General features: G+C 49.1%; 1 protein-coding gene across 3 annotated transcripts in view; it reads left to right on the plus strand.

Annotated features, from left to right (window-relative positions):
- Positions 1-16,683, plus strand: part of LOC124011125 (homeobox protein cut-like 1) — a 223,162-nt gene that overhangs the window by 164,332 nt on the left and 42,147 nt on the right. For 2 of the 3 annotated variants that reach the window (XM_046324186.1, XM_046324202.1), the window contains exons 14-18: positions 2,109-2,888; positions 9,410-9,490; positions 11,027-11,128; positions 11,597-11,686; positions 12,011-12,534. In XM_046324186.1, coding sequence (XP_046180142.1) covers positions 2,109-2,888; positions 9,410-9,490; positions 11,027-11,128; positions 11,597-11,686; positions 12,011-12,534 — 1,577 coding nt within the window. The remainder of the gene's footprint in view (positions 1-2,108; positions 2,889-9,409; positions 9,491-11,026; positions 11,129-11,596; positions 11,687-12,010; positions 12,535-16,683) is intronic. The other variant, XM_046324194.1, reaches the window with a different exon arrangement.

A 16,683-nucleotide genomic window follows, 5' to 3' on the forward strand; every position in this document is an offset into this window, starting at 1 on the left:
TCTAAGTGGAAGTTACCCCAGACCAGAATGTAATATGGAGTATAAGTCCCTCACCATTAGCCTTCATCAGAGCATGGGCCTGTGCCTCTGTGTGTGTGCCAGGGTGCTTCCAACTTAAAAGGACACACAGTCCTTTTGTTTCTTTACTCTGTCAGTCGCCTAGAGGGGTTATAGACAGGAAGTAAAGTAGTCAAACAGGATGCAGCTCCAGCTATCTCTGCCAGCAGAAGAAGAGACTGTTTGACTCAAAGGAAATAATGTTATATCTCAAGGAGCTTTTTCTTTTCTACAAATATAGACACTCTCCTAAACAATGTGTCAACTGTTTCCATTGGCATGCTACTGCGTTTGATACAAATAAAAAACATTCTGGCTCTGTAAATGTATAATGGAGTTGAATTGAAGGGTTCGAAGCTGACAGTCGGCTCCCACCATTAAGACTGAAGTGCTGCTGCTTTCTCAGAGCGGCACTCGTCTTGTCTGGATCCTCGATTTATCTCATTCAGAGAATCAGCCCTTTAAGCACGGCGATTTGAGAGGTAGTGTAACATTCTCTGTGCTACATTTCAAAGGATCACTGCTTGAGGTTTCTTGTTATATCTCCATTTATATAAAGTCCTAGACTTTACATCTGCTACCTGAAGATCTACTCAGACTCTGAGGATGAAAAGATTGGAGACCTTTTGGTCCTGGTCTAACACCTACTGGTGTTCAGTCTGCTTTTTTTCCAGTTGAAGAACAATACGTGTCTTCTATTTCAGAGAGCTTTAGCTTTCTGTTCTAAGTTTAAAAATGCCTCCTTAAAGTAGATTCTACCCTAAACTCAACAATATGACCTCTCCAAAAAAAGAACCTAACCACACCACAGGCTAGGGGACTATAACTACACAAACAGGTACTGACCACGGCTAGTGTTTGGAGGCTACATCTCATCTTTACGGGTTAAGGTCCGTTTAAAAAAAAAAAAACTTTCCATGGCTTTTTTGGTAGCGCATCTGCGCCCACACAGTTTGCAGTTGTGTGTCGGAAGGGTGGGGGTAGTGGAGGGGCACAGTGCAGCCCACCCTAGGCGAGGAGGAGAGGGGGGCCAAGGGAGGTCAGAGGCTGGAGGACATGGAGTGATCCAGTATGCTAATGAAGCCCCGTTAGTCTCTCCTCCCAGTATGCCCTTTATCACTCAGTGCACTTGGTCGCTCCGGAAATGTCATCCCATTTGGCTTCGGGTCTCCCCCCCTCCCTCCCCTGTCCTCGAAAATTAAGCTTTTCATTTGTATTCCTAATGGGACGCCTCGATGTCCAACCGGATCATGTTGATGTGAAACCAAAGGCGCTGTTTGGCTACAGGTTGGGCGGGTGTTCTACTTAGTTACTTCCCTATGTGATTTTCGATGTATAAATGTTCATGATTGTACATTTATACAGTGTTATCAGTTTTATGATAACTCAATTTTGTATGCCTGATGATCTGTATACCATGGCCTCTTTTGCAATGTTGTTGAGCATATGGCTATACCTAACATTAATCAAATCTCACAAGGAAAAGTATGTATAAAGAGCAAATATTGCTTGGCTGCCCTTGTTTATCATTGCTGTATAGTACATGTGTAAGTTTTGCTACTGTTCCCGCACTCTGATGCATATACCACAGTCACACACACACCACTGATGTTAATCCACCCTGAAATAAGGGCATCCCTAAGCTACCTTGAGTGAGTGGTGACCTGGAGATGGTGATATGCAGGGGCAGGGGCAAGAAGGTTAGGCAGGGCATACACCGCACAGCAGGTAACCTAGGCAGCTCTCTGCCTGTGTCCATATCCTGTGACATGCCTGCCAGACGCTTCCCTTCACTACTGTTCAGTGTCCCTCTCCACAGCCAGAAGTCCTACTGGCAAATTCGCACAATGCATCAGTGCATCTCCACTCTAAGGTTATGCTACTCAACTGGAGTTCACTGTACCCCCAACATCTCTCACTTAATGGTTATGATGAAACTTGTGTACTTGTAGTTGGATGGTGTTTTGTCTAGATATTTTGTTTATTTTGGACTCATTTTGTTGATGTCACTTGATGTATTGATCTGTGTCATGTTTTGTCTGGTCTCACAGGTGTGAGGGAGCGAAAGGTCAAAGACTCATCAGAGGGTCAACAGCGTCTTCCTGCCACGCCCATGGGCACCAACTTGCAGGGCTCCCCTCCCCCTCCCTCCTCTCAACTCCTCTTGCGCACTGGCTCAGGTGGTTCCTCCGACACCACCCCTGTCACCACCGCCAATGGCACGCACCACTTCTCGCCCACGGGCGGTGGGCTGGGTGGGCAGGACTTCTTCAGTCCCTCCTCGCTGGTGTCGGCAGGCACCGCTTTCCCCCTGGCGGGCAAAGTGTCGCTAAATTCCCTGTTGCAGCGCCAGCTCATGCAGACCTTCTACTCCAAAGCCCTGCAGGACTCAGTGTCTGGCCAGGCCCTGCTCTTCTCCCCCGCCCACTACCCAACCCCTAACTCCCTCTCAGCCAGCCCTCTGCCACCCCATCAGTCTTTGCAGTCGCAATCCCAGCACCCGTCGGCGGGCAGCCCAGACGTTAATGGCCTAGCCCCCTCGCCCAGCCAGTCAGAGGGTGCAGGGAGTGTCTCGGAAGGTGAAGACATGGACACGTCTGAGATAGCGCGTCAGGTCAAGGAGCAGCTGATCAAGCACAACATTGGGCAGAGGATCTTCGGCCACTATGTGCTGGGGTTGTCCCAGGGCTCGGTCAGTGAGATACTGGCTAGGCCCAAGCCCTGGAGCAAGCTGACCATCAGGGGCAAGGAGCCCTTCCACAAGATGAGGCAGTTCCTATCTGACGAGCAGAACATCTTGGCACTGCGCAGCATCCAGGGGAGGCAGAGAGGTGAGACTGACAGAAATGTATTCACACACACACTTCACACAGGACACATTAACTGCTCTCACCCAGACATACAGAAACTTACAGTACATAGACATATCTGAGCTTGTATCACCGTTTTCTCACATGCACACTTAGCTGAGCATGTCACATATACATACATATTTTATTGATGTCTCTGCCTCCAGATGCTTTGCATCACACAAAGTTCCAGGCGAAAAATTTGACAGCTGTATTTCTGAAGCATATAGTAGAAAGGCCTCAGGTTTGGGCTGGTGTTCTGTTTCTGTGTTACAGTAGCTTCAGTGGGGTCCTGCTATGCTCTCCCAGAAAACTCTGTACTCAACTCAACAGGAAATGGGGTGCTGAATGGTACATTGAATTTTGTCAGACACACGATTCAGATTAGCAAAAGACAAACTTCAGCAGTCTATGTTCAATATTTGACCCTCAGTCAGAGCATGGCCCTAACCTTTAACCTTTGACTTGACAAACCCTTGCATTTTGGTAACTGGTGATAGCACTGTCCCTTTAACAACAGATGTCCAACCCCACCCTTCAGCAGTGTAGCCATAGCCCGGGCCCTGATGAATGGACAGCGATCCTTATCATCGTCACCAGTCATGTCGCCCGCTAAGACGTCCAGATTAACCTTGCAGACATGTTCCCTTTCCTGTCGTTATCGCCTGTCGCCTGTCATTGTAGCAACCGTCCCACGACGGTAGAGGGATGGAGCATTTAGAAGTGGGTCTATCAAAATGTCATCTTCGCATGCGCCACTCAGGTTTCCAGCACTTATCGCTGTCGGCCCACTGCCTTTTCCTATTGATTTTGTAACCGTCTTAAATGGCACATTGCTGTGTGCTTCTGGGGAACGCAGCCTGTACTGTTGAGTCAGTGAGTGGGAGGCAAGCTGATCCCATCAGATTACAGGGGGACATTTTCCTGATCTGTCTGAATGGGCACATCAGTGCTCAAACGACAGTCAATAACATGCAAGTCTGGACAGGTGTGTATGTTGAGGTCAATTAAAGACTGAAGCTGCACCCCCCCCCTGCTGCAAAGTCCTCATTCTTCACCCCAAACTGCTGATAACTAATGCAGACACTTTTACAAGCAATTATGTCGAATTTGAGACGGATTACAAAACGCATACATTGTGTTCCGATTAAATTACTTCCTATTTTTCCTCTTTGCTCTCTCTTTCTTCCCCCCCTCCCCCACGATCTCTCTCCCTCTCTAAATATCTCTATCCCCCTCTTCATATCCATCCCACTCTTTCGCTGTGTCTGTCTCTCTCTGCTCTTTCTCTCTTTCTGTCTCTGAGTGAGGAACTGATAAGTTTGGAGCTTGGTGCTCAGTCAGTAGCGTCACGAGGTAAGACGAGAGCTGCTGCGGTCGGCAAGAAGCCCGGGACGAGAGCGAGGCGAGACATGCAGTTTAGGAAATGCGTCCGCAGTCTGGTTTCTCCGCATTTCACAGCAAGGGCAAACTTGGCAGTCAGGGCAGGGATGATGTAAAAGTTTGAGCTTTAGTTCTCCTCTGTGTTAAAGCAGAGAAGTGAGTATAGATGAATGTGCACACTGTAGCTCTGCACTCTTGTCTATTGTGCTTGTTTGGACAGATTTCAAGGAATTGGTCTGGCAGCAAGCCCCAAACCTGTCTGCCCAGGGGAGAAGTTTAACAGAAGTTTAATAGAATCATGTTGGGGAGAAATGTAATGTGGTTCTTATGTGCCATAGCTACCAGTTCTCTTCTGTTTGAATCATTTATGTTTTCAATAACTAAATCACCATCATGTCCCTTCTTGTATATGTGAAGAGTTTGATATGTGGTTTGAATGGTAGAACTTTTGGATTGACTCAAGGGTTCTCAGAGGGTGGTTTAAGACTGTGTGGAGTGGTCTTACATACACTTTCTTTGTTTCTGGTTGTTTGACAATAGACTGTTGCCTTCTACTCTGCGTATTAGTATGGCCAATGTGTTTTTACAAGCATTGTAACATACTAGAGCCATGCACGGACATGAATTTTAAGCCCTATCCATGCCTGCAATGTTCAGGCCCTACCCTACCCATGCCTGCAATGTTCAGGCCCTACCCTACCCATGCCTGCAATGTTCAGGCCCTACCCTACCCATGCCTGCAATGTTCAGGCCCTACCCTACCCATGCCTGCAATGTTCAGGCCCTACCCTACCCATGCCTGCAAATGTTCAGGCCCTACCCTACCCATGCCTGCAAATGTTCAGGCCCTACCCTACCCATGCCTGCAATGTTCAGGCCCTACCCTACCCATGCCTGCAATGTTCAGGCCCTACCCATGCCTGCAATGTTCAGGCCCTACCCTACCCATACCTGCAATGTTCAGGCCCTACCCTACCCATGCCTGCAATGTTCAGGCCCTACCCTACCCATGCCTGCAATGTTCAGGCCCTACCCTACCCATGTCTGCAATGTTCAGGCCCTACCCTACCCATGCCTGCAATGTTCAGGCCCTACCCTACCCATGCCTGCAATGTTCAGGCCCTACCCTACCCATGCCTGCAATGTTCAGGCCCTACCCTACCCATACCTGCAATGTTCAGGCCCTACCCATGCCTGCAATGTTCAGGCCCTACCCATGCCTGCAATGTTCAGGCCCTACCCTACCCATACCTGCAATGTTCAGGCCCTGCCTGCAGTGTTCAGGCCCTACCCTACCCATGCCTGCAATGTTCAGGCCCTACCCTACCCATGCCTGCAATGTTCAGGCCCTACCCTACCCATGCCTGCAATGTTCAGGCCCTACCCTACCCATACCTGCAATGTTCAGGCCCTACCCTACCCATACCTGCAATGTTCAGGCCCTACCCTACCCATGCCCAATTGCTTCTGCCAAATTTAAAGGAAAACTCCACCCTAAAACTATAATTTCAAGTCAAATGTATTTGTCACATACACATGGTTAGCGGATGTTAATGTGAGTGTAGTGAAATGCTTGTGCTTCTAGTTTCGACCATGCAGTAATATCTAACAAATAAATCTAACTTAACAATTTCACAACAACTGCCTTATACACGCAAGTGTAAAGGAATGAATAAGAATATGTAAATAAAAATATATGATGGTATAGAGTACAGTATATACAAATGAGATGAGTAATGTAGGGTATGTAAACATTCTATAAAGTGGCATTGTTTAAAGTGTGAAACATTTATTACATCAATTTTCCATTATTAAAGTGGCTAGAGATGAGTTAGTATGTTGGCAGCAGCCACTCAATGTTAGTGATGGCTGTTTAACAGTCTGATGGCCTTGAGATAGAAGCTGTTTTTCAGTCTCTCGGTCCCCACTTTGATGCACCTGTACTGACCTCGCCTTCTGGATGATAGCAGGGTGAACAGGCAGTGGCTCAGGTGGTTGTTGTCCTTGATGATCTTTTTGGCCTTCCTGTGGCATCGGGTGGTGTAGGTGTCCTGGAGGGCAGGTAGTTTGCCCCCAGTGATGCGTTGTGCAGACCACACTACCATCTGGAGAGCCTTACAGTTGTGGGCGGAGCAGTTGCCGTACCAGGCGGTGATACAGCCCGACAGGATGCTCTCGATTGTGCATCTGTAAATGGTTGTGAGTATGTTTGGTGACGAGCCAAATGTCTTCAGCCTCCTGAAGTTGAAGAAGCGCTGCTGCGCCTTCTTCACCACGCTGTCTATGTGGGTGGACCATTTCAGTTTGTCCGTGATGTGTACGCCGGGGAACTTAAAACTTTCCACCTTCTCCACTACTGTCCCGTCGATATGGATAGGGGGCTGCTCCATCTGCTGTTTCCTGAAATCCAGGATCATCTCCTTTGTTTTGTTGACATTGAGTGTGATGTTATTTTCCTGACACCACACTCCGAGGGTCCTCACCTCCTCCCTGTAGGCCGTCTCGTCGTTGTTGGTAATCAAGCCTACCACTGTGGTGTTGTCTGCTAACTTGATGATTGAGTTGGAGGCATGCATGGCCACGCAGTCATGGGTGAACAGGGAGTACAGGAGAGGGCTGGGCACGCATCCTTGTGGGGCCCCAGAGTTGAGAATCAGCAGGGTGGAGATGTTGTTATCTACCCCCACCACCTGGGGACGGCCCGTCAGGAAGTCCAGGACCCAGTTACACAGGGTGGGGTCGAGACCCAGGTAAATGCTGAGCTGTAATCGATGAACAGAATTATTACATAGGTATTCCTCTTGTCCAGATGGGTTAGGGCAGTGTGCAGTGTGATTGCATTGTCTGTGGACCTATTGGGGCGGTAAGCAAATTGGAGTGGATCTAGGGTGTCAGGTAGGGTCGTGGTGATATGGTCCTTGACTAGTCTTTCAAAGCACTTCATGATGACGGAAGTGAGTGCTACGGGGCGATAGTCATTTAGCTCAGTTACCTTAGCTTTGTTGGGAACAGGAACAATGGTAGCCCTCTTGAAGCATGTGGGAACAGCAGACTGGGAAAAGGATTGATTGAATATGTCCGTAAACACACCAGCCAGCTGGTCTGCGCATGCTCTGAGGACGTGGCTGGGGATACCGTCTGAGCCGGCAGCCTTGCGAGGGTTAACACGTTTAAATGTTTTACTCACGTTGGCTGCAGTGAAGGAGAGCCCGCAGGTTTTGGTAGCGGGCCGTGTCAGTGGCACTGTATTGTCCTCAAAGCGAACAAAGAAGTTGTTTAGTTTGTCAGGGAGCAAAACATTGTGGTCTGCGACAGTGCTGGTTTTCCTTCTTTAGTCCGTGATTGACTGTAGACCCTGCCACATACCTCTTGTGTCTGAGCCGTTGAATTGCAACTCTACTTTGTCTCTATACTGACGCTTAGCTTGTTTGATTGTCTTGCGGCAGGAATATCTGCACAGTTTGTATTCGGGCATGTTTCCGGTCGCCTTGCCCTGATTAAAAGCAGTGTTTCACGCTTTCAGTTTTGCGCGAATGCTGCCATCAATCCACGGTTTCTGGTTGGGGAATGTTTTAATAGACGCTGTGGGTACAACATCACTGATGCACTTGCTAATAAACTCGCTCACCGAATCAGCGTATTCATCAATGTTATTGTCCGACGCTATGCGGAATATATCCCAGTCCACGTGATCAACGCAATCTTGAAGCGTGGAATGAGATTGGTCGGACCAGCGTTGAACAGCCCTGAGCATGAGGGTTTCCTGTTCTAGTTTCTGTCTATAGACTGGGAGCAACAAAATGGAGCCATGGTCAGATTTTCCGAAAGGAGGATGGGGGATGGCTTTATATGCATCACGGAAGTTAGAATAACAAGTTAAGATATATAACTTTCAAAATAAAGAAATACAGGTGCATCAAAGCTGGGACCCAGAGACTGAAAAACAGCTTCTATCTCAAGACCATCTTAAATAGCCATCACTAGCACATTAGAAGCTTCTGCTCTATATACATAGACTTGAAATCACTGGCCAATGGAACACTAGTCACTTTAATAATGTTTACATATTTTGCTTTACTCCTCTCATATGTATATACTGTATTCTATCCTATTCTACTGTGTCTTAGTCTATGCTGCTCTGACATTGCTTGTCCAAATATTTATATATTCTTAATTCCATTCCTTTACTTTAGACTGTGTGTATTGTTAGATATTACTGTGCTGTTGGAGCTAGAAACTCAAGCATTTTGCGACACCCGCAATAACATCTGTTTAACACGTATGTGACAAATGCGGTTTGATTTGAAATAAAGCCGGTATGATGCATTTTGCTGTTCCCTGCTCCCTCACAGCGCTGCATGCGCTCTGTTCATGACTCTGCATGTGAGTAACCATAGCAACTGCTTCTTTGGGACTTCTCTGCTCAATGATGAGGCATAAGAGAGCAGTTGGCTACCTACTTTTCGTCACTCTAAACTACGACAACTCAAGGAACATTATTATTTTCGGTGAAATAATCTCTTCTGTCGAATCAGACAATGCTCTATTTGACGAGGTTGAAGCACTTCTGATGCCATGATCTTAGTAAGATATGACAGTACTGCGCAGCACAAGCAAATGGCTTAGCTTCAAAATGTTAGTAATCAATTTGGTGATGTCCAGCCCGTACCCTAGTTATTGATGAAAAAACAGGCCCTAGCCGGCTCTAACCCAATGTATAATGTCGGGGCCTGTCGGGCTCGGGTCAGGTAGCAGAGCTGTCTTCTTTAGTAAATCACTTATGGGTTTCGTCCATGTTAAATAAGTTGAATTGATTTTGCCCAAATGATAGGGTTTTTGCTCAGATGTCTAGATGTTGAGGTGGTCTAGTAACTGTAGATCTATAGCTCTATATAGCAAATGCCCTGACTACCACCACTATATCCATTTGTGTAGAATAAAACTGCTCCTAGACACTGATCTAGTGTCCGTTTTGAGTTTTCCCGCCTAATGTTTAAGGTTCGAATTTGGGGAGTGTAAGCTGATCCTAGACCTGTGCCTAGGTCAGTGTCTCCCCTCATCCATGTGGCAGTCCAGTGGTCTGACACTTATCTTATCTGTCGCCGCTTGTTTTCCAACAGAGAACCCAGGCCAGAACCTGAACAGAGTGTTTCAGGAGGTTCCGAAGCGAAGAACCGGCTCCGAAGGCTCCTCGAGGGCAGGTCTGTTCTTTGCCTTCCCTATCGTGGTTGGTTTAGTGTTTTGGTCGGCTTTTATGTTGTCCAATTTGTTGTGTCAGTTAGCCATTGTCAAAGTCACTCTACCACTTCTGGCCTGGAGTCTGGTTCAAAATACAGGGATGAGGCTGATACAGGGTCAGATATGTTTCTTCCTTGTTAAGGGTTGTTTTTTATCTGGTCCTAGATTGGTGGCTAAGGTCAACTTCTACCTCAGGTGAAAACCCAGGGGCAGGATAAGGCAGGGAGGGGTTTATAAAGGCACCCTTTCAACCCATAGGGTGTGTCTTAAAACGTAGTCTAAACATCTAGTCCCAACCAGCCCACGCAATCTCTCTCCCAGTCTGAAATCAGGGCGAAACCTCATACATATAATTTAGCCTTTAAAAAGCTCCTTTATATGCTGTACTATGTACTTTCCCCAAAACCATGCAGTTTTTTCATGCCTTCTGAAAATGGCCAAAGCTGTGGTGCTTACATGCTGTTTGGCACTTCGGTAGGCCACAAACACAAACATTTTCAAACCTTTTTATTTTTACAGGCGGTGGTGGCCTCAACAAAACTGTGAAACAGAGTTTACATCACGTCCCCATGACCCGGCAGCTGTGCCCAAACACCACCATGACTGTGCGTGTGTGTGTCTGTGTATGAGTGAGAGTGCTGGGTCTTACTGGTGTCACTGGTAGGCTACCATGTCTCCACTCTGGGGGGAGCACTTACAGTCACCTGCCCTTGCTCGGGTCAGACCCCTTTTTTGTTATGAATTACTTGCAGTTCACCCCCCATGTAGCCAGCTGCTCCCCGCCTCACTCACACACATGAGCAAGCACGACCTTGCCCAATTACTCCGACCACTCACTCAGGACAAATGAGAGAGCGAGAGGAGAGGAAGCCGAAAGTTGGGAGCCACGTTAGTCTGGCCCCTCCATGTTTAACTCCAAACAGCAATTAGCCTTCCCTTCTGAAGCCTGTCCAAAACACCAGGTCTTATGTTTCTTATGGAGCTTGTCCAAAGTCTGGTTCCCATTGTTGCGGAGAGAGAGTAGCTGGCTGGCTGCTGGAAGTGTTCTGTTCTGTTCAGCACTCATGAGGAACATGTGTAGCCTTGGCCACTTGTGTTAACAGGATTGAGCTGTGTTGTAAAGGGAGACCCATGGGGAGTACTGCAGTCCAGGGGGGCCGTGGCGGTTTGTCAGAACGCAATGAAGGAGAAGGCAAGGAGCAACGTCTCCTTGGGTTCCTTTTAGACAGGAGACAGTGGGTAGACTCAAACTTCACCGTCTCACAGCTTGTCTGAATTTACTGTTTTACTGGATATTTATAGGAAAATTAGCACTTTTCTCAAACTCAAAACATTCAGCTATATTTCGGGTATCTTATGACTGTGCACCTGTGACATATTGAAGTCAAATACTAGCAACATTTATTAATTACCCCAACTTTCTATCACCCCCATTGATTCCCCCCGTCCCTCCCTTTGGTACAGTCCATTGACCCCTGACCTTTGTTGCCCATTCCTAGGTAACATCACCACGCGGATCCGTACTCCGGAGAGTGGATCAGACGAGGCCATCAAGTCCATCCTGGAGCAGGCCAAGAGAGAGCTGCAGGTCCAGAAGGCTGGTGAGTGACTCCTCTATTTGCTCTGTGTCTGATGGAAACTACTCTACACCAGGGTCTGCTATGAATTTCCAATTGATTTACTGTATTGACAGAGCTAAAATAAATTGACCTCAACCCTGCTGTTGAAGCTTCTCGTCTGACCCCCAACCCTCATACCACACTGCATGCCCCTTATAAGTAAATTATAGGGATGGTGGGTATTGAAGGGATGAAGGAACTTCCTAGTGTGTTGACCTCATACAAAAGTGAAGTAAAGTGGAGGAACATACAGTAGGATGTGATGTGGTTGGATCAAGTTTGGATCAAGATTTCCCAATTGTATCTAATGGGTCCGACATTTATCCCTAAATTGCCAATGCCATAACTAATGTCAAACAGTGCTAGTGACTACCCCATACACAGCCATTAGAATGTCTAAGAGATGTCCCTCGTGCTAACACCCTTTTGACGCCATGCCACCCATTACAGATGGGGTGGACAACAGACAGCGACGACAGACAGGTTACCCCCGAGGCATGGGCAACTATTTCGCAAAATATGCACAAAGTCTCAGACTCGGTGAGGAATGGATTTAACCTTAACAATGTGTGGCCCCACACCGAGAATATACAAACCAAATACAGACTACAAGACTGTTGTGCCTTCTGTTTCTGTAAAGGATGTAGATAACATTTCCTTGACCATGTCTTAAATCTAAGAGATATGGTTCTACTATGTAGCATTTATTTTCCTTTTGTGTAGTACTTCAGGTATCAAACAGAAAATCCAGAATTATCCTCCACTTATCCTAGCACTGTATATGTGGACCATGAAGCATCATCTGAAGTTGAGTGTTGATGACATTTGTAGTGTTGTCTGATGACTGTGTATCCTCTCTGTCAGTCTCTCTCCCTGCAGTGGACTTGTCTCAGACCCCTCCCTCGTCCAGCATTGGTGGTGGTGGTGGTAGTATCGGCTCAGGTGGATCCTCCAGCTCAGACGAGACCATCCGCTCCATCCTAGAGCAGGCAAGGAGGGAGATGGAGGCCCAGCAGGCCGCCCTGGAGCCCATCCTCAAGCCGTCCTCCATGGGCCCCTCTGACCTGGCCCTGCTTTCTCCCAAACTCCTGGGCGCTTCCACTCTCCCGGCCTCCTACTCACCCCTGGCCCTCTCCCTCAAGAAGCCCTCCATCCCCCCATCCTCCTCGCCCTCCTCCCTCCTGGACTTCCACTCTGCCATGGTGAAGGAGGCAGGAGAGGTGGTGGTGGGAGAAGGTGGGGTAGGAGGAGGGTCTCTAATGGACGGAGGGACCAAGCAGGGGCGGGGCTCCTGGAGGGACCAATGGTGGAATAGTATGCACCCCGGAGGGCGGGGAGTCACGTCTAGCATGAACGACGACGCGCGGAGTCAGGAGGACAGTAAGGAGGTACAGTACCGTTAATACCTCACACACTTTGCCTTCATGACCTCTTGCCTCTGAACCATAGTGGTCAAGCCACAGTTAGGGCTGTTACGGTCACCGCATTACCGCCACACCAGCAGTCATGACCACAGTCAAATTCCACATGACCGTAATTAGGCTTCTCCAAAACTGCACTCTGATGTTGCTGATGGTCATTAGTAGCCTACCAAACTTGCTAACAGCCAGTCACTAATGGCCTCGTACTCAGCGCTCTATTGTCCCTCTAATCACTCTGACATCAATCCAAATGCAATCTAAAATATAATCAAACACTTAATGAGAGCCCTGGCATTCAGAGTTTGAGTGGAATAGGATCACCTGTTGCACAGTGAGAGCCAGCTCCTCATGAAATGAAATTTGTTCCTATAAGCCCATGTTGCACGAGATTTCTATGCAAACAGTGCATGCATTTCCTTGCAACTTTTTCAAATCATAGTTGCATGCACATGTACCCTAGCCTATACACCTGTATGTTTTGATAGGGTTTGTATCGCAACTAAAGTGGGCAAATAAATCTTAAGCGTAGGCCTAGGACCCCTGGAACAGGGTTGGAGAGCACATAGCCTGTAGGCCTAGGACCCCTGGAACAGGGTTGGAGAGCACATAGCCTGTAGGCCTAGGACCCCTGGAACAGGGTTGGAGAGCACATAGCCTGTAGGCCTAGGACCCCTGGAACAGGGTTGGAGAGCCCATAGCCCGTAGGCCTAGGACCCCTGGAACAGGGTTGGAGAGACCATAGCCCGTAGGCCTAGGACCCCTGGAACAGGGTTGGAGAGCCCATAGCCTGTAGGCCTAGGACCCCTGGAACAGGGTTGGAGAGCCCATAGTCTGTAGGCCTAGGACCCCTGGAACAGGGTTGGAGAGCACATAGCCTGTAGGCCTAGGACCCCTGGAACAGGGTTGGAGAGCACATAGCCTGTAGGCCTAGGACCCCTGGAACAGGGTTGGAGAGCACATAGCCTGTAGGCCTAGGACCCCTGGAACAGGGTTGGAGAGCCCATAGCCTGTAGACCTAGGACCCATGGAACAGGGTTGGAGAGCCCATAGTCTGTAGGCCTAGGACCCCTGGAACAGGGTTGGAGAGCTTATAGCCTGTAGGCCTAGGACCCCTGGAACAGGGTTGGAGAGCCCATAGCCTGTAGGCCTAGGACTCCTGGAACACAGTTGGAGAGCCCACAGCCTGTAGGCCTAGGACCCCTGGAACAGGGTTGGAGAGCCCACAGCCTGTAGGCCTAGGACCCCTGGAACAGGGTTGGAGAGCCCATAGTCTGTAGGCCTAGGACCCCTGGAACAGGGTTGGAGAGCCCATAGTCTGTAGGCCTAGGAACCCTGGAACAGGGTTGGAGAGCCCATAGCCTGTAGGCCTAGGACCCCTGGAACAGGGTTGGAGAGACCATAGCCCGTAGGCCTAGGACCCCTGGAACAGGGTTGGATAGCCTGTAGACCTAGGACCCCTGGAACAGGGTTGGAGAGCTCACAGCCTGTAGGCCTAGGACCCCTGGAACATGGTTGGAGAGCCCACAGCCTGTAGGCCTAGGACCCCTGGAACAGGATTGGAGAGCCCACAGCCTGTAGGCCTAGGACCCCTGGAACATGGTTGGAGAGCCCATAGCCTGTAGGCCTAGGACCCCTGGAACAGGGTTGGAGAGCACATAGCCTGTAGGCCTAGGACCCCTGGAACAGGGTTGGAGAGCCCACAGCCTGTAGGCCTAGGACCCCTGGAACAGGGTTAGAGAGCCCACAGCCTGTAGGCCTAGGACCCCTGGAACAGGGTTGGAGAGCCCACCTGTAGCCTGGACCTCTGGAACAGGGTTGGAGAGCCCATAGCCTGACCCCCTGGAACAGGGTTGGAGAGCACATAGCCTGTAGGCCTAGGACCCCTGGAACAGGGTTGGAGAGCACATAGCCTGTAGGCCTAGGACCCCTGGAACAGGATTGGAGAGCCCACAGCCTGTAGGCCTAGGACCCCTGGAACAGGGTTAGAGACCCACAGCCTGTAGGCCTAGGACCCCTGGAACAGGGTTGGAGAGCCCATAGCCTGTAGGCCTAGGACCTCTGGAACAGGGTTGGAGAGCCCATAGCCTGTAGGCCTAGGACCCCTGGAACAGGGTTGGAGAGCCCATAGTCTGTAGGCCTAGGACCCCTGGAACAGGGTTGGAGAGCCCATAGCCTGTAGGCCTAGGACCCCTGGAACAGGGTTGGAGAGACCATAGCCCGTAGGCCTAGGACCCCTGGAACAGGGTTGGATAGCCTGTAGACCTAGGACCCCTGGAACAGGGTTGGAGAGCTCACAGCCTGTAGGCCTAGGACCCCTGGAACATGGTTGGAGAGCCCACAGCATGTAGGCCTAGGACCCCTGGAACAGGATTGGAGAGCTCACAGCCTGTAGGCCTAGGACCCCTGGAACAGGGTTGGAGAGCCCACAGCCTGTAGGCCCTAGGACCCCTGGAACAGGGTTGGAGAGCCCACAGACTGTAGGCCTAGGACCCCTGGAACAGGGTTGGAGAGCCCACAGCCTGTAGGCCGTAGGACCCCTGGAACAGGGTTGGAGAGCCCACAGCCTGTAGGCCTAGGACCCCTGGAACAGGGTTAGAGAGTCCACAGCCTGTAGGCCTAGGACCCCTGGAACAGGGTTGGAGAGCCCATAGCCTGTAGGCCTAGGACCTCTGGAACAGGGTTGGAGAGCCCATAGCCTGTAGGCCTAGGACCCCTGGAACAGGGTTGGAGAGACCATAGCCCGTAGGCCTAGGACCCCTGGAACAGGGTTGGAGAGCCCATAGCCTGTAGGCCTAGGACCCCTGGAACAGGGTTGGAGAGACCATAGCCCGTAGGCCTAGGACCCCTGGAACAGGGTTGGATAGCCTGTAGACCTAGGACCCCTGGAACAGGGTTGGAGAGCTCACAGCCTGTAGGCCTAGGACCCCTGGAACATGGTTGGAGAGCCCACAGCCTGTAGGCCTAGGACCCCTGGAACAGGATTGGAGAGCTCACAGCCTGTAGGCCTAGGACCCCTGGAACAGGGTTGGAGAGCCCACAGCCTGTAGGCCCTAGGACCCCTGGAACAGGGTTGGAGAGCCCACAGACTGTATGCCTAGGACCCCTGGAACAGGGTTGGAGAGCCCACAGCCTGTAGGCCCTAGGACCCCTGGAACAGGGTTGGAGAGCCCACAGCCTGTAGGCCCTAGGACCCCTGGAACAGGGTTGGAGAGCCCATAGCCCACAGAGCCAAGTGAAACGCATGTTCTTATAAGACCAGTCATTGCACAATGGCTTGTGAAAACAGAGTTTTGACCTGCCACTATTTAAAAGATGATCCCATCTTTCTGGTGCAACTATATTTATTGCAATTTTTTGTTAATTATTAAGGACATTAATCCACTTTACAACCGGTGTAGCTTACCTGGCATATTAAAAACATAACATAATTTCTTTGTGGGCCATTCTATAGTAAATCCTCAAATATTTCCACACATATATTAGTAGCCTATATGTAAAGACCACATTACATTGAGAATAGTCTGATGGGTGAGAGTATTATCAAGTGCTTGTCAAATTGCGAGTGAGAGACTGATGAAGTGTGTGCAGCCTGTGCAAGAAACATACATTTGTCGCAAAATGCAGCCTTAGGCTAAATGTTTTGATTTCTAATACATTCTAACAACAAAAGTTGCATAAATAACTCAATTAAGGATATAGGAGGACCTGTTTCAAATGATCACTTTGTTAACCACTCAACACAGAATAGCCGCATGTGCACACTCATCATATCCTTTCTATTTTATTCAGCCACTGTATGTTCAATTATATTCTTCTTAGCATAAAATAATGCCACAAAGTTCTAAGCAAATATTGTCTGCAAAATGAACAAGTGTAGCCCACAGCCATATGGCATAGCCAGATCAGGGCCTAACATAAGGCATAACACGCATCTATTGTGAACACTGAGGCTGTACCCGCTTTAACTTAGTTTTAACAGTGGCCATGTAGGCTACTGTAGCTATTTGATTATAATGTGAATATAATGTACTTATAATGTACTGTAGGCCTACCATCAAAAACAATGGAGAATATTCATCCCATAATATTTTAACATGGAAATGGCTGTTCTATCAT

Source organism: Oncorhynchus gorbuscha, linkage group LG02 (genome assembly GCF_021184085.1).
Source record: "Oncorhynchus gorbuscha isolate QuinsamMale2020 ecotype Even-year linkage group LG02, OgorEven_v1.0, whole genome shotgun sequence".
Lineage (NCBI taxonomy): Eukaryota > Metazoa > Chordata > Actinopteri > Salmoniformes > Salmonidae > Oncorhynchus > Oncorhynchus gorbuscha.